This window comes from Pongo abelii, chromosome 1 (genome assembly GCF_028885655.2).
Source record: "Pongo abelii isolate AG06213 chromosome 1, NHGRI_mPonAbe1-v2.0_pri, whole genome shotgun sequence".
Taxonomy (NCBI): Eukaryota; Metazoa; Chordata; class Mammalia; order Primates; family Hominidae; genus Pongo; species Pongo abelii.
In genome coordinates, this window is record NC_071985.2 from 19992542 (window position 1) to 20020326 (window position 27785).

A 27785-nucleotide genomic window follows, 5' to 3' on the forward strand; every position below is an offset into this window, starting at 1 on the left:
CCTGCTGCTGATCTGACAGGAGGCTGAGCTCAGGTGGTAATTGTTCACACGCCACTCACCTCTTGCAATGCGACCCAGAACCTAACAGGCCATGGATGGTACCAGGACCTCTGGCCTAAGAGGCTCGCAGAAAAAATGGAAAGGGTGGAAATTTAAGAGAAACCAAGGAGAATCCAGAAACCAGGCTGCAAGATCCAGGCATAGGCAGGAGAGGGAGGATTCGTGCCCTCAATTTTGGCAGACGAAGCCCTGGCTGAGAGGAAGCTCTGGCTGGGAGGCAGCCCTGGGCGAGGAGGGGCATCTTCCCCTGATGGAGATTGGGGAGCCAATAGAAAGGAAGATCTGGCTGGGCACAGTGGCTTACGCCTGTAATACCAGCACTTTGAGAGGCCGAGGCGGATGGATCACCTGAGGTCAGGAGTTCAAGACTAGCCTGGCCAACATGGTGAAACGCTCTCTCTACTAAAAATACAAAATTGAGCCGGGCATGGTGGCAGATGCCTGTAGTCCCAACTGCTCAGGAGGCTGAGGCAGGGGAATCGCTTGAACCCAGGAAGGGGAGTTGCAGTCAGCCAAGATCGCGCCACTGCGCTCCAGCCTGGGCGACAGAGTAAGACTCCATCTCCAAAAAAAAAAAAAAAAAAAGGGTCTGGAGCTGGACTCCTGAAAGATAAACAATAGATATTTGCCACACAGGCATACAGATTCCACAGGAGAAAATCTGCTGGCGACCGAGACTGGCCAGGAGCAGAACAGGCAGCCTCACAGGGACATGAAGGCTGTCCACCTCTCAGGGGGTGTGGCTGAACCTCTCGGAGCCCTTCCACCCTAAGCCTCTGGCAGTATCACTCCCTCAGCTTGCCAGCCCATCCTATCTCAATAATTTTCTTCTTCTGAGCCAGGGGAGGCCATCCTCCGAGGGCTTCCTCAACTTACGTCTTCCTTGCTTCTGAGAAAAAGCTAATCTTCCATCTCACGTGCTCTGTACCCACTCCTCCTGACTCCTCCCCAATTCACGTGCTCTGTACCCGCTCCTCCCACACAGTGCTCCTTCCCTCCTCTGCCCTCTCCTTCCCATTCGTCTCTGGATGGTGCTGTTCTCTCTCTCTCTCTCTCCCCCCGTCCCCAGCCCCTGACTGCCCCTTCCAACTACAAACATACTCAGGAGACATCCCCTACCTACTTGACACTTTTTATGAATTCCCATGCCAGTGTAGAACCTAGAAAAGCCAGATATTTGCAAGCCTCCCTTGTAAATAGGGTGCAGTCGCTCAGGTTAGAGCACAGTGGTATGATCTCAGCTTACCTCTGCCTCTCAGGTTCAAGTAATTCTCCTGTCAGCCTCCGGAGTAGCTGGGACTACAAGCATGCACCACCAAGTCCAGCAAATTTTTGTATTTTTGGTAAAGATGAGGTTTCGCCATGTTGGCCAGGCTGGTCTTGAACTCCTGACCTCAGGTGATCCGCCTGCCTTAGCCTCCCAGAGTGCCCTTTTATTTGTGTGTGTGTGTGTGTGTGTGTGTGTGTGTGTGTGTGTGTGTGTGTGTTGTGTTGAAGATTGTAAAATATGCCCGCAAATTCCTTCATCCAGTATGCAATCCCTTTTGGAATGTGAATTTGCTGCTCCTCTTATGCAGAAGGGAAGTTTATTTCTCACCCTTGACTCTTAGCCTTGTGATTTCTTTGAACGTGAGAATGCAGCAGGAGATGTATATGACCTTGAGATGCCAGTCCAGGCTTCTGGAGGATGTGACCAAGACAGCCCAGCCCACAGCCCACCCCACTGCCAGTTATGTGAGGGAGGTGTACTAGTTTGTTTTGTGCTGTTATAAAGGAATACCGGAGGCTGGGTAATTTATAAATAAAACAGGTTTATTTGGCTCATGTATAGCTCATGCAGGCTATACAGGAAGCACAGTGTCAGCATCTGCTTCTGGTGAGGCCTCAGGGAGCTTCCAATCATGGTGGAAGGGGAAGGGGAGCTATCATGTTACATGGAGAGAGAAAGGGAGTGAGAGAGAGAGAGGAGGACATGCCAGGCTCTTTTTGAACAACCAGCTCTCATGCAAACTAAAAGAGTGAGAACTCACTCGTTACCAAAGAATGGCACCAAGCCATGCATGAGGGATCTGCCCCCATGACCCACACACTTCCCTTCCCACTAGGCCCCACCTCCAACACTGGGGATCAATTTCAACTTCAGATTTGGAGGAGAGAATTATCCCAACTATATCAGGAGGTCATCTGGAACCTTCCAGCCCTGCTGTCTCTCCATCAGAATCCAACTGCGGAGGAACTGACCAGCTAACCCTCAGAATCATAAGAAGTAATAAATCTCAGCTGTTTTAAACCACTAAGTTTTGGAGTGAATTATGCAGCAAAAGCTGAAACCGATGGTGTCCTGCATGTCCCATAGAACTACATATAACCATTTCCCCACCTTATTCAATCTTTACTAAGGCTACTTTGGTTGCAAACATCAGAAACCAACCCCAGCCAGTTTAAACAAAAGGAAAGTGCATTAGAATGTCCCTAATGTAAGTCAAGGAACAGACAATAAAGTTGGGAAGGGGAGAAATCATGGCGTCCGCAGACTCATTAGCAGCAGGGTATCCTGGAGTTTCCGTCCAGAAAACTGCCATTAACACAATCCCGTGCTAATGACTGGACTAGTAACTTCAAGTTTTCAGAGCAGGCGGTCTGACTCGCCCCATTTGGGCCAGTAGCCGCCTCTGAATCATTTAGCTATGATGAGGTGGGGGGTGGTGGTGGGAGGCAGGATGCGGACACGTAGAAAGTAGGTGAATTCGTGGGAATCCTGACGTGGAAGCCGTGAGCGCTACTCACGGCCTGGGCCTGCTTTTTAACTGCTATATATATTTTGATTTTCCAAAAGTTTTTTCCTTTCAAATCTTTTTGCAGCTACTGTATCAAGGCTCTTTTTTTAAGAAAGGGAAAATAGTGCAGAACCACTTTTGAAAGTGTAACAAATGGAGACGGAGTCTTGCTCTGTCGCCCAGGCTGGAGTGCAGTGGCACGATCTCGGCTCACTGCAAGCTCCGCCTCCCAGGTTCACGCCATTCTCCTGCCTCAGGCTCCCGAGTAGCTGGGACTACAGCCGTTCACCACCACGCCGGGCTAATTGTTTTAATTTTTTTTTTAGTAGAGATGGGGTTTCACTGTGTTAGCCAGGATGGTCTCGATCTCCTGACCTCCTGAGCCACCCGCCTCGGCCTCCCAAAATGCTGGGATTATAGGCGTGAGCCACAGCGCTCGGCCGGATCTGTGAAGGTTTTATGAGCAAAAAGGGAAAACAGTGCGGGGCCACTTTTGAAACTGTAACAAATGGGGCAACGTTGTATACTTCTGCACAAGGTAACTGGATCTGTGAAGGTTTTATGTGTAAAAAGGGAAAACAGTGTGGGGCCACTTTTGAAACTGTAACAAATGGGACAACGTTGTATACTTCTGCACAACGTAAGTGAATCTGTCAAGGTTTTATGTGCAAACGGGTCTTTGAGCGAGTGAAATGGTTTTGATCAAAATCTAAAAGAATTTGGGGAGTGTAGACATAAAAGGGAGTTAAAGCCAGAATAACAGGTGTTGTGAACACAGAGAGGAAGAACGGGTAGGTTTCGAGTGAGGACAGAGTGTCGCCCCCGGCCGCAGCCTGGGGGGGCTGCATTTCTGGAGGGATCATCTCTTGCCCCTAACTGACGACTCCTGCAGAGTGACGCGTGCCTGGGGCAGCGTCTGCTGGGACCAGGGTGGACGGGCACCTCAAATAAGTGGGCCAGGGACCTGGGCCTGGGCCCCTCGGACTGGCAGGCACGCCCGCACCCCCGCGCCTTGCGCTCTGCACGGAAGCAGCCGCCCCCACGGAGCGGGCGGAGGCCCGGGGGCCGGGAGCGCGCGGGGAGGCTCCGGGACTGAGGCGGCGCCACCGCCTCCCGCCTGCAGCTGGAGCCGGGCCGCCTCGGCGACATCTTGCTCAGGAGGAAAGCGCGCGGGAGAGCGAGCTGCGCTTTAGCTGCTGCGCCACGCGCGCCTCGGGCCTGGGCACAGAGGATCGGCCGGGCGCGGCGGGAAGGAGGTAAGGCAGCCCCGCGGGACCGCACGCCTAGCTCAGGGGACGCCTCCGGAGACCCCAGGACCGCCAGATCACGGGCCCCGCCGCTCCCCTACCTCGCTCCTCCTCCCGCTCAGCCCCAGTCTCCCGCGGTCCTCTCGCCCCAGCCCGCAGCCTCCCTGCCTTCCGCCCTCTGAGCAGCCCTCCTCGGCTGCGCGCCCCTCGACCCCAGCAGCCCAGGTCCCCGCCTCTGCTCTCGGTCCCGGCCGCCAAGTGAGGCCGCCCCCGCCCCGCCCCCGCCCCGCCCTCGCCGGGACCCGCCCCCTGCTCCCGGCCGGGCGGGGCTCCGGGTTTAAACGTCGCGGCGGGCAGGGCCGGCGGAGGGGCGGGGCGGCCTCTGTGTCGTGTACCGGGTCCCGTAGGCTGCGGGCAGCGAGGAGCGTCTGGGGCTCGAGGCGGCGGACGGCACCATGTCCCCGGGGAGCGGGGTGAAGAGCGAGTACATGAAGCGCTACCAGGAGCCGCGCTGGGATGAGTACGGGCCGTGCTACCGCGAGCTGCTGCACTACCGCCTAGGCCGCCGGCTGCTGGAGCAGGCGCACGCGCCCTGGCTCTGGGACGACTGGGGCCCGGCCGGCTCCTCGGAGGACTCGGCGTCGTCAGAGTCGTCGGGCGCCGGGGGCCCCGCGCCCCGGTGCGCCCCGCCCTCGCCCTCGCCCTCGCCCCCGCCGCCCGTAGAGCCGGCGGCCCAGGAGGAGGCGGAACGGCGGGCGCGCGGGGCCCCGGAGGAGCAGGACGCGGAGGCCGGGGACGCGGAGGCCGAGGACGCGGAGGACGCGGCTCTGCCAGGTACCGGGCCTGGAGGGGAGCGCGAGGGACCTGCACGCAGGGACGGTTTGCTGTAAGCTCTGAGCAGCTGATCTCTTATTTCTTGCGCCGCTCGGGGCTGGCTCTTCCTTTTTTTTTCGGTTGACAGAATCCGTCTCTCTTGACAAAATAGGGAAGGTGGCAGCCTTTGCCACTCTTTATTTCCTTAATTAGGTGGCTTTCGGTCGAGCCAGCGGTGAACTCAATTGAAGCGCCGCTGGCTGAGTCCGGGGTCTTTCCTCGCGGGCCTCTGCGGCTTGGCAAACCACTGAATCCCATCTTATTTCTTGGCGAACCACTGAGTCCCATCTGCTTATTTCTAGGCGCCCATTTTTGATCAGAGGAGCCCCAGCTTTAATCAGATTCTCAAAGGTAACCCAAAAGGTTAAGAACCACAAAGCTAAGCTTTCTGTCTGATGAATGGGGCCGTTGTTTTCCATATTAACTCCCCGACCTCGCTACGCTGTCCCTAAAGAATGTTTTGCATTTGTTTACGTGGAGTGTTGTATAACTTGGCTGTGAGAGCATCTTTATAAGTGCTAGGTCCTCTCCCCTTCCGTCCCACCCCATCCTCCCTCGCCTCTCCAGATCCGAAAGCGCCGGTGGCGCTGCGCGTGTTTTCAGCCATGGCCCTTCACGTTCTTTCCTGCCCAGAGGCTTGCAGGGCTGGGGACCCAGTTGAACGCCTCAGTACAGCCTGGAGTAACCAATGGTTCCTTCCAGATCACTGGATTTTAAAAAGGCTCGAGTGAGGAAAACATGGAAAATGTATTGGGAGCCTGTTAGACATTCAGTCACTGATCTGGGAATATGTATGTTGTCATTTAATATTCAAAACAATCCCAAAAGAGACCATGCCTTAATCTGTGTGTTTTTTTTTTTTTTTTTTTTTTGAGACGGAGTCTCGCTCTGTGGCCCAGGCTGGAGTGCAGTGGCGCGATCTCGGCCCACTGCAACCTCTGCCGACATTCTCCTGCCTCAGCCTCTCGAGTAGCTGGGGTTACAGGCACACGCCACCACGCCCGGCTAATTTTTGTATTTTTAGTGGAGACGGGGTTTCGCTGTGTTGGTCAGGCTGGTCTCAAACTCCTCACCTCGTGATCCGCCCGCCTCGGCCTCCCAAAGTGTTGGGATTACAGGAGTGAGCCACCATGCCCGGCCCTAATCTCAGTTTTATAGATGAAGAAACGGAAGCTCAGGATCAGTGACTTTATTCATTTATGTGTTTATTTTTGTTTACCCGATTGCAAGCCAATCAGATTCTTCCTGGCTTCTCTGTGAGAGGCTGAGGAGGAGATGAAATTTCGGCTATGAGCCGGGTTGCTTTGCTCTTGGTTTTACCATCTTCAGCTATTTTCAGCTCATCATCGGAGGCAGGGCTGCCTCCTCCCATCATGATGTTACTTGTGAATCCCCACAAATCCTGATGCTTCAGTGATCACTGCTAGAAATGAAAATAACAGAAGGTGGAGGGGGTAGGGAACATGCCTTCCAGATTATTCCTGTGGGTACTGATCTGCTAGCTAAATTGAGATGTACTTTATCAGGCTAAATGGCTTTTCTCTCCCCGATCTTTTATTGTTTGTGATGGAGCTGTCAAATATTTGCATGCAATATAAATACGATTTTTAGGCAGCGTTGTGATATGGATGGTGCCTGTATTTACCAGCTCAGGTAAGCTCTGAGTTCATGATTATTTTGGTTTCCTTAAATATAGCGTCCTCTCAGTTATTTCTTCCCTGCTAACATTTCTGGTTTAGGCATCAGGAAGAAGAAAGGATGTTTTCTGCTTCCAAGACTCAATCGCAGCATCTTTTGTTTTGCTCCTACCTATAAGGCCCTCTTGACTCCTGTGTTGCTTGCACAAGATTAAATATCCTGGTTTTTAAGTGGATGGTTTTAAATACTAGTGCAATGAGCACTCTTCTGAGTTTCTACAAAATATAAAATTTCTTACTTTCCCTGAAGCCATATATGCACATAGAATCACATAGTTCCACCTGACTTATTACAAAAGCACATCAGCCCCATGCCATACATAACACCCTGGTTTTTCCTTTGGTATTTATTTCTGTATCTTCAAGTAACATGGCTTTTATTGACATTTGATTTTTTTTTTTTCAGTTTTTAACATTATCTATTGACTTTAATTCTTTTTTACTGCTCTCCTCACCCACACACACACGGCCCGTCTCCACACCTGCTCAATACAGTCCTCATAGAGTTTGTTGGATTCATAATTAGTATGTACCATATTGTGCCCATGGAAAAAGTTACTCAAAGCTGACCCATACTATTTCCCATGATTCCCTTTTTTTCTTTCACAATACAACCAACACATCAGGTTCACTATCACTCTCGTCATCTTAAGACGCCCCTCCCAGGGCCCCTGACCTACTTCTGTCCGGGCTGGCTGCTGCTCCTGTGGCCTGCTGCCTGGTTGGCATCTTGGGAGGGCCCTTGGCCATCCTCCTAGGACCTTTCTTGGCTTCTCTCTTGGGTTTGAGTCTGTTGTGTGGCTCTCATGTCATTTTCTTTCTTGGTTTACCCCTTCTTGGTGGAGCACATCTTCTGGTAGATTCCCGAGAAAGGATGGTTCAGAGGTTAGTTTTCTTTGAATGCCAAGAGATAGCTTTATTCTGCCCTTACAATTCAGTGAGTGTGGCTGGGCATGGAATTCTAGGTTGGAACAGTTGTCCGTAGAAACTCTGGAGGCATTCCTCCTTATGTGTTATGACTGCTGATGTTACAGCCTGCCTCGTTACGATTCTTGATCTTGATCTTTCGTAGGTAACGTGTCCCCCTCAGGAAGCTTTCAGGGTCTTCTCTTTGGCCTTTATGTTCTGACATTTTTCCTTGATCTAGATCTGTTTTCCTTTGCTTTGCTGGGCACTTGGCGGGTCTTTATAGACAAACTCATGTTTTTAATTCCCGGAAGTTTTCTGGAATTATTTTCTTATTTCTGTTTTTTTTCCCATTTCTTTTTTTTCTGAAGTCCTTAGTTGGATATTAGACTTTATCATTTTATCCTCTAATTTTCTAAGTTTTTTCTTGACAGATTTTCATCTTTTATTGTTTTGTTTTCTGGGTGACACTCTCAGCTGTATCTTCTAAATCTCTTATTACATTTTCCATTTGAGGGATCCTATTTTTCTTTTAAATTTAAGAGCTCTTGAATTGTTTTCTGGGCTGCCATTTATTCTCTCCCTTCCCTCCCTCCTTTCCTTCTCTTTTTATTTCTTTTTACAATACAGTATCTTGTTCCTGATTCATGCATATAGGGTTTTATCTTACTGAGGATATATATTAGAATTTTTTGTTTGTTTTCTTCTCTTTCTGTGTTTCTTCAGCACAATCTTTCACTTCTGCCTCTTTGTTTCTTTTTGCTGGTAATTCTCTATTTTCATGTTAGGCACTTTACTCAAATATCTAATGATCCTTCGTTTCTCATTCTTGTTTAAGGGATGGATACTAAAAAGCTGTTAGGAAATTCTGTGTGTGTGTGTGTGTGTGTGTGTGTGTGTGTGTGTATGTTGGGGTTTGGGGGTGGAAGTGCTTGTGAAGCGTGGGATTCTTTTCCTCCCATAGCCAATATGCTATGAAGAGTGTTCTAGACTGTCTCTGATTCCTTGCTTCATAGTCACGTTTTCTTTTTAGGTTAGATTTTATTTTTAGCAAAGTTTACATGTGCAGTAATTTAAAACATTTTGCTTAAAATGAAAAAAAACATGATCCTGCCCCATTTCCTACCCATGCCCCTTGCTCCTTTCACTCAGTTTTGCTTTCCTTTCAGCATTGGCCACCCTCTTTTTATTTAAAGTTATCTGTTGGCTTTTTGATTGTGAACATTATCTACTGACTTCCCATTATGGGAGATGAAGATTTAGCTCAGGATCTTAGCTCTGCCTTCCCTATTCTACCCCTAGACACATACCAACACCCATTTCCTCTTCCCCATATCCCCACAATATTAACTATATGATTGCTTTGTTTAATCTGTGTTCTGTGTTTGAATTATGGCCGTGTAAATATTTGCAGGTGAGCCATGTAATATATTCTGATTACATTTTTTGTTAAAATTTATGGTTTTCCTGAAATTAATAATTGTTCCACTTTTTTGTTTGCTCATTTTGTTTTTGTTTTTTGCTCCTACTCCAGTAATAGGTTTATTAAAAAATAAGCTACCTATCACTGTTTCTTATTTCTTATTTATTTTAGCTATCACTAATGCCTGAAATGGCCTGATAGTACTATGAAACTTGCCATTTGTCAGACATATTAGGTGTTCTATTCATCTGATTTTTTTTTTCCCTTGGAGACACGCACACACACATATATGTATATACATATATATATATATACACACACACACACATATATATACACACACACACACACACACACACACACATATATATATATATATATATTTTTTTTGAGCCCTTGATCTTGTTCCAGTCTAGATTTTATGCTGTCCAGCCCTGGCACAGCTGCTGAACTGGGCTTTCTTTACCATTTCCCTCCTTTGTGTGATTCCCTGCCTTGCACATCTCAAGTCTTCCTTTTGCTTGGCCTGTTCTTTCCTTTTGATGGAACACATCCTCTGTAGATCCTGTAAAATATTGCGTGGGAATTAGAAATTTTGTAACCTTGCATATCTGAAAATGCCTTTATTATATCCAGGATTGATATTTTGGCAAGGTAGATAATTCTAGATTGGAAACCTCAGCATTTGAGGCATTACGATAACACTGAATCCTAGCTTCAGGTCATAGTGTTGAGAAGGACCATGCCATTCTGACACCAGCTTTGTGTGTGTGACCCCCACCATGTTTGTTTTTGTTGTTTTGTTGGAAACTTTTAGGAGATTCTTTATGTCTTTTTAGGAGATGTTCTGAAATTTTGTGATGTGCCTGTGTGTGTCTTTTTTCATTCATTTGGCTGGCCCTTTTCATTCTGGAAGGTTCTTTCAGTTCAGTGATATTTCCTATTTTCCTGTTTAAAAATAATTTTCTCTGCTCCATATGCTTTATTTTCTCTTTCTATAATTATCCTTAGTTGGATGGTGTGCCTCCTGGATCAGTCCTCTAACATTTTTACTTAAAAATGTTTCTACATTGGAATTCGGAATTTTTGGTTCTATTTTCTGGGAGAACCCTTCAATTTTATTCCCCAACATTTCTATTGAAATTTTTAATTCTCACCTTAGCTTTAAATTCCGAAGAGATCATCTATTTTTGATCCATAATGTTCTTTACATTAAAAAAAAAATAGCATTCTGTTTTCAGATTTCTTTTAACCTACAAAGAAAAAAAGAAAAGAAAAGAAAAAGGCCAGAAATATCTTTTCAGAGCTGTCCTCCATTCCCTGCCTTGCCTTTTTCTGCATAATTTTGGTCTCTTCCTTACTAATAGAGGATGTACTCAGATGTTTGCTCTTAGCCTGTCTGCTCATATTTAAGAGTAAGGCCTGAAAGAGCTTTTTAGGAGCTCTGTGCACGGGGGATGCCTGTTTTCTGTAATTGGCTGAGGACCCAGCTGTTCCTCTGGGGACTGCAAACATGTATACCTGCCAGCGTCTCTTGAGTGAGCTGCCCAGACAGTGCATCTGCAGTCTCCTGTCTCACGGGGAATAAGCCTGGCACCAGCATCCCGGGAACAGAGGTGGACGAAGGTGCTGAGGAGGGGTCTCCTTTACCATGAGGCCTTTCACCTAATTCTGTTTTCAGGAAGCTGTTTCCCTTGGTTTCTTCTGTCCCTAGGGTCATCTGAAGTCCAAGCCTCCCCTGCTTCTGCTACTCGAGACTGAAATCCACAGACCTTCTGGGTAGGAGAGGAGCGACCACCTGGCATATGTGCTAGGGGAAAGAATATAGAAGTGTCAATTGCTGTGTAACAAAATTACCTTGAAAATTAGTAGCTTAAAACTAGTAAAAACAGTTGTCCCTTGGTATCTGTGAGAGATTGCATCCAAGATACCCCCATGGATACCAAAATCCGTGGATATTCAAGTCCCTATATAAAATGGTGTAGTATTTGCATATAACCTGTGCACATCCCTCGGATACTTTAAATCATCTCTAGATTACTTATAATACCTAATACAATTAAATACTATGTAAATAGTTTTTCTACTATCTTTTTAATTTGTATTACTTTTTATTGTTGTATTATTTTTTGTTTATTTTTCCCGAATATTTTCAATTCATGGTTGAGTGAGCCTGCAGATGCAGAACCCCTGGATACGGAGGCCCCCGGCCTGCTGTCCTCCTTTGCTGTTGCTCTGGTTTCCTGGGCTGGAAGTTGGCCCTGGGCAGTGAGATACCTTGTCTGCAGCCTGTACTGGAAGGCTCCAGTTGCTGGGACCCTCACATGCATGACCTCTTCCTGTGCCTGGCCTTCTTCAGAACACACTGGCTGGCCTGTAAGGACAGCGTCTGGAGACAGACCCAGGTGGATGCTGTGTTGCTTTTTCTCTTTTATCCTCAGGAGCTCTGCAGGCCCTTTCTCACCCCATTTTACCCTCGCTGGGGAAGTTATTACTTGGTGCAATTATTCTGACACCAACCTAATATAAAAGTCTGCCCAGGTTCAAGGGGAGGACCCATGGATCCCAACTCTCAACAGAGCACATCCATATTTTAGTCAGAAGAGCATGAGGGCTGGGGTGCTGATTGATGCTGAACTTTTGGAAAAGAGAATCCACTTCACTAGCCTTCTGAGGAAGCTGGCACCTCATACAACTCTTTCATTTTTTTTTCTTTCTTTTGAGACAGTGTCTCAGTCTGTTGCCTAGGCTGGAGTGCAATGGCATGATCTAAGCTCACTGCAGCATTGACCTCCTGGGTTCAAGCAATCCTCCAGCCTCAGCCTCCTGTGTAACTGGGACCACAGGTGTGCGTCATTATACCTGGCTATTTTTTAATTTTTATTTTTTAGTAGAGATGAGGTCTTGCTATGTTGCCTAGCTGGTCTTAAACTCCTGAGCTCAAGCAGTCCTCCCGCCTTGTCCTCCCAAAGTGCTGGGATGACAGACGTGAGCCACCACATCTGGCTCATGTGATTCTTTCTAGGACTTAGCTTCTGTCCTGGAGGCCTTTCCCTCTGGCAGTTAGGATTCATCCTACTCAGTTCTGTGAGGCCATTTTTACCTCTTCAGTTGCTTTTCTTTTCCTCCAAATTTTACTGATGCCTTTTGCCTGATGTCATCACCTCCCTTGCTCTCTGTCCTTGTGGCTTTATACCTTTTTTTCCTTCCTTTAGTAGGATTTGGAGAGGAAGAGACTATAAGCTTTAAGGAACAATAAGGCACAGGTTTTTAGTGCATATTTAACCTGAATCCTCCAATTTGCTATATTTTTTTAACTGATTTTTATTTTTACTTTCTTCTCTGTTTCTTGATCAGACTTACCAGAGGTTTGTGAATTTGTTTAGTTTTTCCCCACACTAAAGATTTGTGGTTTCTCTTTATTGTATATTTTCATTAATTTATTATTTTTTCCTTACTTTAATTTTCTTCAGGTTTATTTTGCTTTTTTCTAAACTTTTTTTTTTTTTTATTAAGTATTTATTGATCATTCTTGGGTGTTTCTCGGAGAGGGGGATATGGCAGGGTCATAGGATAATAGTGGAGAGAAGGTCAGCAGATAAACACATGAACAAAGGTCTCTGGTTTTCATAGGCAGAGGTCCCTGTGGCCTTCTGCAGTGTTTGTGCCCCTGGGTACTTGAGATTAGGGAGTGGTGATGACTCTTAAAGAGCATGCTGCCTTCAAGCATCTGTTTAACAAAACACATCTTGCACCGCCCTTAATCCGTTTAACCCTGAGTTGACACAGCACATGTTTCAGAGAGCAGGGGGCTGGGGGAAAGGCCATAGATCAACAGCATCCCAAGGCAGAAGAATTTCTCCTAGTACAGAACAAAATGGAGTCTCCTATGCCCACCTCTTTCTACACAGACACAGCAACAATCTGATCTCTCCTTCCTTTCCCCACACTTCCCCCCACTCCCCTCAACAAAACCGCCATCGTCCTCATGGCACGCTCCCGATGGTTGCCGTCTCTCCGGAGCTGTTGGGTACACCTCCCAGACAGGGCGGCCTGGCAGAGGCTTCTCACTTCCCAGACGGGGCGGCTGGGCAGAGGCATTCCTCACATTCCAGACGATGGGCGGCCGGGTAGAGGCGCTCCTCACCTCCCAGACGGGGCGGCCGGGCAGAGGCGCTCCTCGCTTCCTCCCAGACGGGGTGGCAGCCAGGCAGAGGCGCTCCTCACCTCCCAGACGGGGCGGCCAGGCAGAGGCGCTCCTCATTTCCCATATGGGGTGGCGGCCGGGCAGAGGCACTCCTCACTTCCCAGACGGGGCGGCCGGGCAGAGACGCTCCTCACCTCCCAGACGATGGGTGGCCGGGCAGAGGCTCTCCTCACTTCCTCCCAGACGGGGTGGCAGCCAGGCAGAGGTGCTCCTCACCTCCCAGACAGGGCGGCAGGGCAGAGGCGCTCCTCACTTCCCAGACGGGGCAGCTGGGCAGAGGCGCTCCTCACTTCCCAGACGATGGGCGGCCGGGCAGAGGCGCTCCTCACCTTCCAGACGGGGTGGCCAGGCAGAGGCGCTCCTCACTTCCTAGCCGGGGTGGCGGCCGGGCAGAGGTGCTCCTCTCCTCCCAGACGGGGCGGCCAGGCAGAGGCGCTCCTCACTTCCCAGACGGGGCGGCCGGGCAGAGGCGCTCCTCACTTCCTCCCAGACGGGGTGGCGGCGGGGCAGAGGTGTTCCTCACTTCCCAGTCGGGGCGGCCGGGCAGAGGCGCTCCTCACTTCCCAGACGGGGCGGCCCGGCAGAGGCGCTCCTCACATCCCAGGTGATGGGCGGCCGGGCAGAGACGCTCCTCACTTCCTATACGGGGTGGCGGCGGGGCAGAGGCTGTAATCTTAGCACTTTAGGAGGCCAAGGCAGGCGGCTGGGAGGTGGAGGTTGTAGCGAGCTGAGATCACGCCACTGCACTCCAGCCTGAGCAACATTGAGCATTGAGTGAGCGAGACTCTGTCTGCAATCCCAGCACCTTGGGAGGCCGAGGCGGGGCAGATCACTCAAGGCCAGGAGCTGGAGACCAGCCCAGTCAACAGGGCGAAACCCCGTCTCCACCAAAAATACAAAAACCATTCAGGTGTGGCTGTGCGCGCCTGCAATCCCAGGCACTCGTCAGGCCGAGGCAGGAAATCACAGGAGCCCGAGGCAGGGAGGTTGCAACGAGCCGAGATCACGGCAGTACAGTCCAGCTTCGGCAGTACAGTCCAGCTTTGGCAACAGAAGGAGACCAAAAAAAGAAGGAGAGGGAGACGGAAGAAAGGGGAGAGGGGGAGGGGGAGGGAGAGGGAGAGGGAGAGCTTTTTTCTAACTTTTTGAGATAGATGCTTATTGATTTTTTTGCCCTCGCCTTTCTTTTTTGATATGTTCATTTCAGGCTATAAATTTCCCTGTGATAACTGCTTTAGCTGCATCACGCATGTTTTGCCATATAACATTTTTATTCAAACTCATTTTCAAATTTTCATTATGATCTTTAAAAATAGTCACAAAAATTCATAAAATTTAACATTTATGTATAGTATCCACATAAGGAAACATTTATTTTTTAAAGAAAACATATATTCCAGCCTGGTCAACATGGCAAAACCCCATCTCTACTGAAAATACAAAAATCAGGTGGGTGTGGTGGCGTGCACCTGTAATCCCAGCTATTTGGGTGGCTGAGGCAGAAGAACCGCCTGAACCCAGGAGGTGGAGGTCGCAATGAGCTGAGATCGCGCCATTGCACTCCAGCCTGGGTGACAGAGTGAGACTGTGTCTCAAAACAAACAAACAAACAAAAAAACCTAATGCAAACGTTATGCTCAATGAGGAAACTAGAAACATTCCTAATAATATCAGAATTAAGAAAGGAATGCCTTCTATTACCACTACTTGGAATTTTGGAAAATGGTGCTGAAATATATAAAATACACGTTACAATTTTAACCATTTTATTATTTATTTGTTAATTATTATTAATATTGTTTGAGATGGAATCTCACTCTGTCACCCAGGCTGGAGTGCAGTGGCACCATCTTGGCTCACTGGAACATCTGCCTCCCAGGTTCAAGTGATCCTCCTACCTCAGCCTCCTGAGTAGCTGGGCCCACAGGCATGCGCCACCATGCCTGGCTAATTTTTTGTATTTTTAGTAGAGACGGGGTTTCCTCATGTTGCCCAGGCTGGTCTTGAACTCCTGAGTTCAGGTGATGCACCCGCCTCAGCTTCCCAAAGTGCTGGGATTACAGGCGTGAGCCACTGCGCCTGACCTTCTTTAACTGATTTAAAGTGTCCAGTTTGGCCGGGTGCATTTCTAAATAAATAAATAAATGAAGTGTACAGCTCAGTGGCATTAAGTACCTTCACATTTTTGTGCAACTCTGTTTTCACTTTGACGTATGGGTTATTTAGAAATTTTATTTTTTTTTTTTGCGATGGAGTCTCCCTCTGTCGCCCAGGCTGGAGTGCAGTGGCGCGATCTCGGCTCACTGCAAGCTCCACCTCCCGGGTTCACGCCATTCTCCTGCCTCAGCCTCCCGAGTAGCTGGGACTACAGGCGCCTGCCACCACGCCCGGCTAATTTTTGTATTTTTAGTAGAGACAGGGTTTCACCGTGTTAGCCAGGATGGTCTCTATCTCCTGACCTCGTGATCCGCCCGCCTTGGCCTTCCAAAGTGCTGGGATTACAGGAGTGAGCCACCGCGCCTGACCTAGAAATGTTTTTAAGTTTCAAAACTGGGAGGGATTTTTTGAAGTTTTTTTGTTGTATCTAGTTTAATTACATTGTGGTTAGAGAATACATTCTATATAATTTCAATTTTGTAAATATCTTAAGATTTCTTTATGGCCTTGGATATGCAGATTCTTATAAATTTTCCATATATGATTGATAAAAATTTATATTCTGCTGTTGTTAGGTACAGTGTTCTATATATCTCCATTAGGTCGTTTATTAATTCTGTTTAAATACATTTGAAAAATCAGATGTTCAGTACAGCTCTCTCTGTGATGATGGGCATGTTCTCCATTTGTGCTGTCTACCAGGGTAGCCATTAGCCACATGTGGGTATTGAGCACTTGAACGATAACTAGTGTAACTGAGGAACTGAATCTTTAATTTTATTTACTTTTAATTAATTAATTAAAATTTATATTTAGTAACCACGTGTGGTTCATGGCTATTGTATTGGACCGGCCAGTTCTAAATTGAGACTGAATTTATTTTTATTTGAATGTTCTGCCAATTACTGAGAAAGGGGCATTGTAACTGGTGGATAATGCTGTTTTTGCTTGAAGAAGTCTTTATTTTAAACTATTTTTTCAAACAGGATTTTAGAAACATATACTTATTGTTTGGAAAAATCTCTCAAACTCTTTCCTGTTGTCACACAACAACAATCAACACAGACTTCTGAAATAGCCCCAAAATATGTGGGGCTATTTTCCCACCAGCAAGCAAGCAATCAGTCCCAACACTGTCTGCCTGGAGATAGTGTCAGGTCCCACAGGTTGAGGGCTCAGTCTCACAGACTGCCCCCTCCTTCCCAGCAGTTGGAAGTCCAGGCCTTGGGAAATTCTGACCGACCAGCTTCAAACTAGGGTTCCCATGATTCCCGTTTAGGTTTGATTAATTTGCTGGAGTGGCTCATAGAACTCAGGGAAACACTTAATGTTTGCCAGTTTATTATAAAGGATATTAGAGGCTGGGCGCAGTGGCTCACGCCTGTAATCCCAGCACTTTGGGAGTCTGAGGCGGGTGGATCACCTGAAGTCAGGAGTTCCAGACCAGCCTGGTCAACATGATGAAACCCCGTCTCTACTAAAAACACAAAAATTAGCAGGGCGTTGTGGCGCACGCCTGTAATCCCAGCTATTTGGGAGGCTGAGGCAAGAGAATTGCTTGAGCCCAGCACACACCTGTAATCCCAGCTATTCGCGAGGCAGAGGTTGCAGTGAACTGAGATCGCGCCATTGCACTCCAGCCTGGGCAGCAGAGCAAGATTCTGTCTCAATAATAATAATAATAATAATAATAATAAAACGATATTAGAAAGGACACAGATGAAGAGATGAACAGGGTGAGATATGGGGAAAGGGGTGAGAAGCTTCCATGCTCTCTCGCCAGCCTCCAGGAACCTCCCGAGCTCAGCTACAATTGGAAGGTGTGGAAGATTAGAGTCCTGCCTGGGGGCAGGGGAAAGGAGAGCAGGAGAGATTCGGTTTCTGGGGGCCTGCCCCTGAGGTTTAACACACCCAACATTATAACAAAAGACTGGAACAAGGGCTATGGGAGTTAGGAGCCACGAACTATGGACAAAAATGAACACACACAGACACACACGTATATAATAATACCACACTTATATACAATTCTCTTGTGCCAGCCACTATTTCAAGAGTTTTACAAAAGAGTTTTATAAATATTAATGTTACAGTGATGAGTTTTACCTTTTCTCTTCTGTATTTTCCATCTTTTCTCTCCTCCTGTTGCAGATAATTCTTCTGTCTTTTTCTATAAGCACAGCTATTTTGTAGTCTGAATAAGACTCCTTGGATTTCAGGCCTCTTGCTTCTTCAGGTCCCCCTCTTTGCCTACCCTCCTGTGTGCCTGGTTATCTTTACAACACACTGGTCTTTGTGTTGGAAAAGCTTTTCTAGGAATAATTTGAGGTCTAAGGGTTTCCTGAGAAGATTTTAGTTTCTTGTGTTGGGTACCTATAGACATTTGTTAGCCTGGGGTCACTTTTGAATTTCATTTAGCTTTTCTAGGTCATCCTTAGTGGGGAGGGTGAGTCCAGTAGCCCCCAAGAACCAGGATGGGTAGGCTCCACTCTGTTCAGTCCTCAGCCAGCTGGGGTCTGGTTCCCCCACCCCACACCTCCCCTCTGGCACCAGTGACCACCGAGCTGCCAAGGCAAATTCTCTTCATCTTTATTGTACCAATCTCTGTAATTTTTGGACTGTTAATTGCACTTTCTTTTTCTGTTTTTTTTTTTTTCTTTTTGAGACGGAGTCACCCAGGCTGGAGTGCAGTGGCGCGATCTCGGCTCACTGCAAGCTCCGCCTCCCGGGTTCACACCATTATCCTGCCTCAGTCTCCTGAGTAGCTGGGACCACAGGCGCCCGCCACCACGCCCGGCTAATTTTTTTTTGTATTTTCAGTAGAGACGGGGTTTCACCGTGTTAGCCAGGATGGTCTGGATCTCCTGACCTCGTGATCTGCCCACCTCAGCCTCCCAAAGTGCTGGGATTATAGGTGTGAGCCACCACACCTGGCCTGCACTTTCTTTTTCTGAAACTCTTTGCTCAGCCTCTTTCCTGGTTATTCTTTTTCACTCTTTTGCTACCCTTCCTCTGCTCCCGTCTCGGGTTCTCCTTTCTTTGCCTGTGCATTAAATGACGGTGTCTCCGGGCCTCTTTGCACCTCCTGTCTTCCGGCTCTGTGTTTCTTCTGGGTGACCTGGTCCACACCGGGAGCCATGGCTTTCATCTCCATGCCATCTTCTCTCCTGAGGTCCAGTTGAAGGTCTGGCCGCCGGGACCACGAGTGTCTTGCATCCAAGGTGACAAGCACCCTTTCCTCATCCTTTAGGGGGCCTATGTCAGAGGACAGCATGACCATCCACTCAGAACACCTGCAGGAGCCACAGAACTGAGCGCCCACATGGTCCTTCCTGGTGTCCTCTTGGTGTCTGTCTGTCTGTCTACCTGTCAGTCTGATGCAGTGTTGCTGGGCTGTCTGCTTTGGAGGGTCCTTGTTTTTATTTATTTATTATTATTTTTTTTGAGATGGAGTTTTGCTCTTGTTGCCCAGGGTGGAGTGCAGTGGTGCAATCTTGGCTCACTGCAACCTCCGTCTCCTGGGTTCAAGCGATTCTCCTGCCTCAGCCTACCAAATAGGTGAGATCACAGGCGTGTACCATCACATCCGGCTAATTTTTGTACTCTTAGTAGAGACAGGGCTTTACCATGTTGGTCAGGCTGGTCTCGAACTCCAGACCTCAGGTGATCCACCCTCGTTGGCCTCCCAAAGTGCTGGGATTACAGGGTTGAGCCGCCGTACCTGGCTGGAGGGGCCTTGTTAAAAAAAACATCCTGGCACCACCTCCCAGCTGGTCTGATCAGTGTGTTTTTCTAACTGGCCTCTCTGCCCCTCTTTCTGATCTCACCCATCCTCCACGTGTGGAGCTAGGGGCCTCATTCCTAAAATACAAATAGGACCATGTCAGTTTTCAGCTTAAAGTCCTCCCATGATGATTCTTCATCTCCAAGATAAAATAAAAATGCCTGAGTTTGGCATAGAAAGCCTTTATTTCCCCCACACTATCTACCCCAGGCCTTCATCCATAGACTCTATGTACTTGCCATTTTGAACTATTTATAATTCCCTCTTTCTTCTTCTCTCCATGCCGTTGAAGAAGCCACTCCCTCTTTCTGGAATTCTCTTTCCTGTTCTCTGCCTGGCTAGCCCCAGATTGTCCTATCAATGAAATCCTTATTGCCTTCTGTGGGCAGGCTTCTCTGGGAGATCTGGGCTAGACACGCCTGGAACAGGAGGAAGAGAGGGGAAGTGAATCAGTGCAGATGACCGAGGTGGCTTCTGTTCTCTCTCTCAGTATCACTGTGCCACTGCACAGGTTCTTGCACTTCCCCACTTCTCTTTCCCTTTAGTCTTGGTCCTGATGATCTCTTCTTTCCTCCTCTTCTTAAACACCAGGGAAGAGGAGGAAAGAGCGTGTGGACACATCACTCAGATAAACGTTTGAGCAGTGAATTGATATTGTCTCATGATGAAATGGAAGGCTGGTGTCCTGCCTCATCCCCAGCAACTCCAGTGCTGGGTTTAAAGAGATGATGCACTCCAATGCAGAATATTACACCCAGATTCAGACATGAAGTGTCTGTTCCTTCAAATGCTTAGTAATAAATGTAATGGTTTGCTAGAGTCAAGATCATCACTGAAGGCAGATGTGGCAGATGACCTATAAAGGTTTCTTATAAGTATGTGCCAGTTTGCATGCACTGCCCATGCAGGTTCCCTCAACTTTAAAGGGAAGTAGAAATAGGCAAGAGAAGAGTCACAACTGAAAGTAATGGCAAAATTCTGTCCTACAGAGGTGATAAGACCTTATATAGATTGTAATAGCAGTCTATAAAATCATCACTGATGGCTGGGTGCGGTGGCTCAGGCCTGTAATCCCAGCACTTTGGGAGGCCGAGGCAGGAGGATTGTTTGAGGCCAAGAGTTTAAGACCAGCCTGATCAACATAGCAAGAACCCATCTCTACAAAAAAAATTTTTTTTGTAAATTGCCTGGGCACGGTGATGCACTCCTGTAGTCCCGCCTCCCTAGGAGGCTGAGGTGGGAGGATCACCTGAGCCCAGGAGGTTGAGGCGGCAGTGAGCCATGATCGCACCACTGCACTCCAGCCTGGGCGACAAGTAAGACCCTGTCTCTAAAAAATGAAACAAAAAAAATAAAATCATGACTGAGAGCAAAACTCTGGAGCATCTGAAACAAAGGGTCTCCTGTGGCCTAAACAACTGGGGCACCTCAGATGGAGCCCTAGACCCGTCACGAACTCTTACTTCAGCAGAACCATAGGTGGAAGGAAACACAGGCTCACAAAGTGTTTATACTGAATCGTACTGATTTCATAAAGAGAAAGGCTTACAAAATAATAAACAGGAAAATCATAAAAGGTAATTCAGGGGAATAGGTATTTTTTGGAGTACATCCTTGCTATCTGAAGTTCCCCTTAGGTGGGGCAGCCACATTCACCACCGGGGGTTCCCCAGAATTTAGGGCTGTGGTACAGACCCAGGCCTGATTTCATGGAATAATTTCCGTTGCAAGTGTTGGGGAAGCCCCTTAAAACTGGGGCCTTCTTTTTTTTTTTTTTTTGAGACGGAGTCTTTCTCTGTCACCAGGCTGGAGTGCAGTGGCGCAATCTGGGCTCACTGCAACCTCCGCCTCCCAGGTTCAAGCGATTCCCCTGCCTCAGCCTCCCGAGTAGCTGGGACTGCAGGCGTGCACCACCACGCCTGGCTAATTTTTTTTTTTTTTTTTTTGTATTTTAGTAGAGACGGGGTTTCACCATGTTGGCCAGGATGGTCTCGATCTCCTGACCTCGTGATCCGCTCTCCTGGGCCTCCCAAAGTGCTGGGAGTACAGGTGTGAGCCACCGCGCCCGGCCGGGGCCCTCATTTTTAACTCTTCGCACGGGGAATGCCTGGCTGCGCACCTAGGCGGTAACGATGGAAACCACTCCCTGTTGTGCGGAGGGGCTTTTGAATGAAGGAAGCGGCTCTCAGGAGGAGCACGGAAGGACGAAGGAGCATTTTCGGGTGGAGTAACTCAAACAGCAACCTCCAGCTGCTGGAGGATGACCACAAATCCAGATCTTTCCGTGAAGGAAAGCAAAATTGAGATGATTGGATTTATCTTGGGGGATTGTGGAGAAAGCCCTTAGGGTGTGGTGCTCTCTATCTTTTAACATTCCAGATGCTAAGTCTCAGAATCGGAGTGGCAGTGGTTGCTTTTGAATAAGCTTGGTTCAATCTTGGTATATTTGTTGTTGATTTTAAAATGAGATAAATGGTTTGGAAATTATGCTAACTTGTTCCTGTATTTCTACTTTAAGTGGATCGTATGAGTTGAGCCATAAGTGAAAATGTTACTGTCTTAATTATTATGATTTTTCAACATAAATATTTTAAGTAATTATATATAAATCTGATTTCAAAGTATTTTCATCTCATTTATCTCTTTTCAAAAGCACTGCCAGTGAAAGATGTAGAAGATAAACCTGAACAACAAACCAGAACAAGAGAGACTGACAAATCACCCACCAGTACTGAGCCTCGACAGCAACCAAGTGCCTTATTTGCTAGAGGAAACAGGAAAGCGGTCAAAAGTCCCCAAAGATCATCGAGTAAAATAAAAGAAAACAAGCATCCATTTGCTCTTTATGGTTGGGGAGAAAAACAGACGGATACCGGAAGCCAGAAGACTCACAACGTCTGTGCGTCCGCTCCTGTGCACGAGGTGCGCTCTGGGCCCTTGCGATTCTGTGTTCCCTTTGAGAGTGGCGAGCTGGGCCATGCGCCTGTCATCGGGCATCATGTCCTTTGGCCACTGGGTGCTTTGGGCCCATGGGAGATCTTAGCGGATAGCATGGTGGGCTGGGGAACTCCAGAATGGAGCCTCTGATTAACCAAAGGAGGATTCTGCATGTTAGTGGCCTGCAGAGCGAGGGGTTTTGGCTCGGAGTTACCCAGAAGGGTTTAGTGACACCAAGCCAGGTAAAGATGTAGATAGAGTTGGGGTTCACAAGTTCCTGGGGTGCCGGGAGTTCAGGAGGAGCAGCACAGCCAAGGCTGGTGATGGCCCATCTGGATTTGCCACTGGTCTCTTGAGCTGTTTCAGCTTCCTTCAGCTTCGATAACCTGGCACTTCTTTATCTTTGGTTTGTCTGATTGATTGATTGCTTGGCATCTGCCATAGACTCCCTTTTGTTCTTCTGATTAAATTCAAATGGCTGCATTTCCCCTGTTCATCCATAACGAATGCATTTTACTCTCAGGAGCTTTAGTCCTCCCCTGACTTAGCCTTAGCTCGTCTCTCCTGTGTCAAGACCCGGAAACATTTCAGATGAGAGGACCTTCATGTGTGTAGTCACAAAACATGTATGTTAGCATTAATACTGTTACGATAGCCTAAAGCAAAGGATGCGTTTAAGGAAGCAGAAAGAGAAACTGCAAACTGCTTGAGTTCTAGATAAATAGCATAATGAAAATTTCACTGAACAGACATCTGAACCCTAGCAGATGGTGTTATTTGGAGTGATATTTGAGACAACAAAGCTGCCGTTTAACAAAAGATCTCTGACAAGTCCGTGGGATTAATTTTAACAGGATTTGTCTGTAGTATAAGACATCTTAGGTGGTAAAATCTCTTGAGATGTCTTTGGTATACTGATGTTAAACATTTAAAGTTCTTTTACTTTCCCTGCTGTTTATGAGCTGTTTATAAGTCTTTAATTAAATACTTATGTTTAATGCTAAGCAGTTCGGACAGTTTTCCAGAGCCAACTCTAGAGGCACATGCAAATTAGTTGCTTACCATTTCTGTGTAACATTTAATTTGCTGTTGCTTAGTTTCATTATCCCTGATATGAATCAAGTGAGAACAGCATCAAGTGAAAATGGCTCTTCTGTGGAAGGTTTTATGTAAAGAACTATATAGAGAGGCAGGGCTTGACTCTGCCCTGCTGCAGTTGACCTGGCAGTAGCCAGCTTCATTGCAACCTTTGTTGCACATTAGTATAATAGCCCCTTAAGTTACTGTGTTTTTATTTTGAACTCTATTTAGATTCATGAATCGGCATTACGAGCCAAGAACAGAAGACAGGTGGAAAAAAGGAAACTGGTTGCTCAAAGGCAGCGTGCTCACTCTGTGGATGTGGAGAAGAACAGAAAGATGAAGGCTTCCTCCTCAGAGAACCCGTGGATGACAGAATACATGAGGTGCTATTCGGCAAGAGCTTAAAGAAACACTTGCGTGGACAGCCTCTTTTAAAAAGTGTAAATGACTGAAAGGAAAAACAAAACAAAAATCATCAAAAGAAACTGGACACAGGTTTAAGAAACCAACTGATTATGCAAGGTTTTTTTTAGGGAATTTGTAAAAGATTGTTTTATTTTGATGAATATTGGTCACCTACCTCGGCAGTAGGGCAGACAGTTGAAGCCATAGACATTTGGTTATTTATGAAGATAATTCCCTAAATCTTTGATATTCTTATAAGGTTTTTGTTTTAAAGCATCTTAATCTTTTAAGATACTGACACCAAATGCCTTTAAATGGCAACAGATGCTTACAGTTCAGTATTCTTTTCATAAGCTTAGGTAGAGCCTATTATCATCTTGTTCTAAATAACTTTCCAGATTCCATAGCTATAAGATCATTCCATCCTACAGCGTAAGACTCGTTTTCCTTATGTGCCGTTTTGTTTGTGAAAGAATATCAAGTCAAAAATGAGTGTCAGCACTACTATTGATTCCATGTATAATGAAACTAGAACTTTGCTAGTTCCTGAAAATTTTTAACTTATTTGTATTTCAGTTCAGCAGCATCTTTATGTAGATTGTGATATTTAAGAATTATCTGGGCTGGGCGAGGGTCTCTTTTTCTCTTTCAGTGATCATCTAGGCAGTTATTATTTAATAGTTTAATAGCTCAAGGACATTCCAATAGACGAAGCGCACACAACACAGTGCACACAACCCAATATGTGTGTTGAGTAGTAGTAAAGTTTCTTTTGAATAGTCAAAGACTCACTTTTTTTATTGCAAATTTTTTTTTTTTTTTAAGAATACATACTGTGGATTCAGTCCCTTGTCACACTTGACCTTTTGGCATACACCCACTGTGGACTTTTGCCTCTTCTGTAATGGCTGGCAATGACATTTCAAACTTATAATCTGGAATTGCACTTGGTACATTGGCATTGCTTGTTCCACTGGGATGGGGACCAGTGTGAAGATGCCTGTTAGACAGACTGCCCACCCCCACTTTCTCTTTTTCTTTATAGCACTTAACAATAACAAAGTCTTGATGATGTACAGTATTCAAACTTTAGGTTGAAATACATTACTCTTTGATTCCTAGCCAGTAGATCTTATCTACACTTTAATGGGAGAGAATGGCGGTGTGTGGGTAGGCACAAATTTATGTAAATAGTGCTCCTTCTCTTTAGTATGTTTGCTTTGGTGGTAGAAAAATGGTTTTAACAAACACTGGTTTCCATCAAATGAATGATGTCTTCTCCATCCTGTGGAGACAAGAATCTGCTAGAAGGATATGTGCTAAGTTCCTTATAAGAGATAATGGTGCTTTGCCTATGCCAGCTTGGCACCCGAAGATGTGTGAGTGGACGTGAGGCTGAGTATTACCTTAGTATTTTTCTCTGGGTCTTTGGAAAACCATAGTCAATTTTTAGAACATATTGCTTTCATTCCCCATAAAATCTTCACACATGATAACTGTTTAAGCTTTGAAAACACATACTGAAGTATTGTGAGCTTAAAAAACTTTTTAAATATTTGCATAGTTTTGAGGTGAATTTGTTTCCGTACAGATCTCTCCTAATCATTGAGATGTATATTTCAAAAGAGGAAATTTTACATGTTGTCCAAAACAGCCTTGCTAGTAACTGGTGAATTTTGGTATTAACTATTATTAAAGTCTTTAAACGACACAGGTACCTAAAGATCACCTTAATGTGGCAATTTGTGATGGTGTAGCTAGCTGATTGTGAAAACTGTTCCTTTAAAGTTGCTTCTTGCATGTTCGGTGTTAGCCATCCAGCTCAGGCTTGTGTTGCAGCTGACAATCTAGGAAAGACGGCCTTAGAGAGTGGTTCAGGCCCCACACTGACGGACTGCCTTAGAAACCCGACTTCCTCTAGACTTTGAACCGCCAGACTTTTCTCTTTAGAAAACAAACATATTTAATGTACTTACTACTTAAAACTCCAGACAGAGATAAAACGTAGAAGGCAAATATTGGCCAATTTTTTCCTCTTTTTAAGTGGAAGACAAATGAACGGGATTTTAAAAGTACTTTTAAAGTGTATGAATGGTTAATAAATCAGTATGAATTGTAAGCCTTCATCTTACGTCCAAGTCCTTAGTTGGTTAGGGTTTCTTTTCTTTCTTCTTTAAAGAGTGTCCAATTACCTTTTGAACCTGTGAAAATTTTATAGTTGTTAACAATCTGATGGTCCTAATTCTTTCTTTTCATGCTAGAAATGAATGTGGTTGTAATCATGTTCCTAATTCTTGGGACAACCTGCAAGACAGTGAGACAGTTTAAAAATTACCTTTCATGTTGAAAAAGTCTGAAACGGAGAACCCAATGATATTTAAAATAAATGCTACATAAAACTCTTTTTAAAATTTTGGTTTTAACTTCTTAATTAAAACAATGTCATAAATATGCTTTTTTATTTTGTTACTGCTTTTAATATAAAAGTAATAGAATATTGAAGCAATATTGTCTAGCACTCTGCTGGACATTAAGTCCGCAGGAGGAGAAGTGAATAGGAATCGATTCTTTGTCTTTTAACTGCCCTTAGTTAGGAGCTGTTAAAATACTTGGCACCTCTGGTTATATGTATGTTCTCCCCCCTAAAATTCCTAAGCACATTTATTCACTTTTAAAATGAATCTTTAAAAGATTATAGTTAGTAGTTATAGTTAATATTCTATTTACTTGGAAAAATATGAATAAATGAATCTTCAAAAGATTCATTTCAAAAATGAATAAATGTATAATAGGCTATAGGTGATCTTACTTGCGTATTAGGTAGGAGGCATATATTTATACCATTTCATACATAATATCTTTGTCATTGTGTTTCATCGAAGATCAATTGCTAGCAACTTGAAGGGTATTATACTTGGGTCACTTGAACTCAGCTGACTAAATTGTAAGAACGAGAGCAAGCAAGATGGCTGTTATTGGAAGCCATAACTTCCAGAAGATAATTCTGCACAATTCGTAAGTTAAAAAAAATCTGTAGGGTCTTCCACTATCCTTTTTCAGGTTGATAATGCTGTTCTGGGCACAGACTTTGTAAATGGAATGTTATGGTACAGTCGCCTCTCAGTATCCATGGGGCATTGGTTCCAGGCCTCCCTTAGGATGCCAAACTCCATGGATACTCAAACCCCTTCTATAAAATGGTGTAGTATTTGCATATATCCTAGACACATCCTCCTGTATGCTTTAAATCATCTCTAGATTACTTAAAATACCTAATACAATGTAAATGCTATGTAAATAGTTGTTATACTATATTGTTTAGGGAATAATGACAAGGAAAAAAAAGCCTGTACATGTTCAGCACAAGTGAAACCATCCTTTTCTCCCCCAAATATTTTCAATTGGTATTTGGTTGAATCCATGGATGCAGAACTCACGGATACAGAGGGCCGACTGTACTTTCTTTAAAGTGTTCAAAAGTATTACTAGCAAAGAGGAGGAGGAGCAAAGCATATATCAGAAGTAAAACAATTTTTCTTGTTGACTGCTTTGGTAAAAAACAGTTTGATGGATAGTTTTACATTTCACTGGACTAGATAAAAAATGGTGCTAATATTTATGTAGCTTGACGCTATAGTTGCTTTGGTATCAAACTTAATACCTAACCCATATAAGATCCTTATTAGATAATTTTGTGATCAGTAAAATGATATTTTAAAGAGTGATCTTAAAAATATGACCTGGTCATTTCACAATGTTTGCATTTGAAATGAATTTTTGTACTATAGGGTAGATATGGAGTTATTCAGTGCAAGTGTGTGCTTAATATCAAACCCTATGCAAGGAGCTATGTCTAGATTTTTGGTCCAAATTTGCCTCCTTCAAGCCTACTAGTGTGAGGTGGAAAAAAATCGATTGTTCTTTTAATATTATTTCCATTTTGAAATTCTGGACACTTGAATGAAGGCAGTAGAGGCCTCTTTTTGGATTTCTCTTCTAATAACAAAACTTTATTTAGGGAAGGTTTCCCTGTGCTATTGTAAGTTTGTTTTGAGCACTGCATTCACTTTAAAATTCTGGAGGAACAAAGGCTGGGCACATATAATCACAAAGCCCAGGCCACACAGTAATTCGGGGTTGTATTTTCTAAGAACTATGTATTGTTTTTAGCTTATAGTTAATATTGTATTTACTTGGGAAAATGTGAATAAAGTTAATTAACATTACAA

General features: G+C 45.6%; 1 protein-coding gene and 1 long non-coding RNA gene across 3 annotated transcripts; one reads left to right on the top strand and one right to left on the bottom strand.

Annotated features, from left to right (window-relative positions):
- Nucleotides 1–3957: 3957 nt before the first annotated feature.
- On the top strand, nucleotides 3958–27785 carry CCSAP (centriole, cilia and spindle associated protein). Of its 2 annotated transcripts, XM_054561817.2 has the most exons (4): nucleotides 3958–4093; nucleotides 4492–4918; nucleotides 21785–22053; nucleotides 23380–27785. In XM_054561817.2, exons 2-4 carry the CDS (start codon nucleotides 4540–4542, stop codon nucleotides 23554–23556), a joined length of 825 nt encoding a protein of 274 aa, XP_054417792.1. In that variant the 5' UTR covers nucleotides 3958–4093; nucleotides 4492–4539; the 3' UTR covers nucleotides 23557–27785. The 2 variants fall into 2 exon arrangements, with proteins under 2 accessions (XP_054417792.1, XP_024107096.1); XM_024251328.3 differs by lacking the exon at nucleotides 3958–4093 and having other exon boundaries at nucleotides 4439–4918.
- Nucleotides 9513–11056, bottom strand: LOC129047477 (uncharacterized). The gene is made up of 3 exons (XR_008509186.2): nucleotides 10505–11056; nucleotides 10141–10236; nucleotides 9513–9548 (listed from the first exon to the last, which is right to left on the bottom strand). It is a non-coding gene; the product is annotated as an uncharacterized LOC129047477 (long non-coding RNA).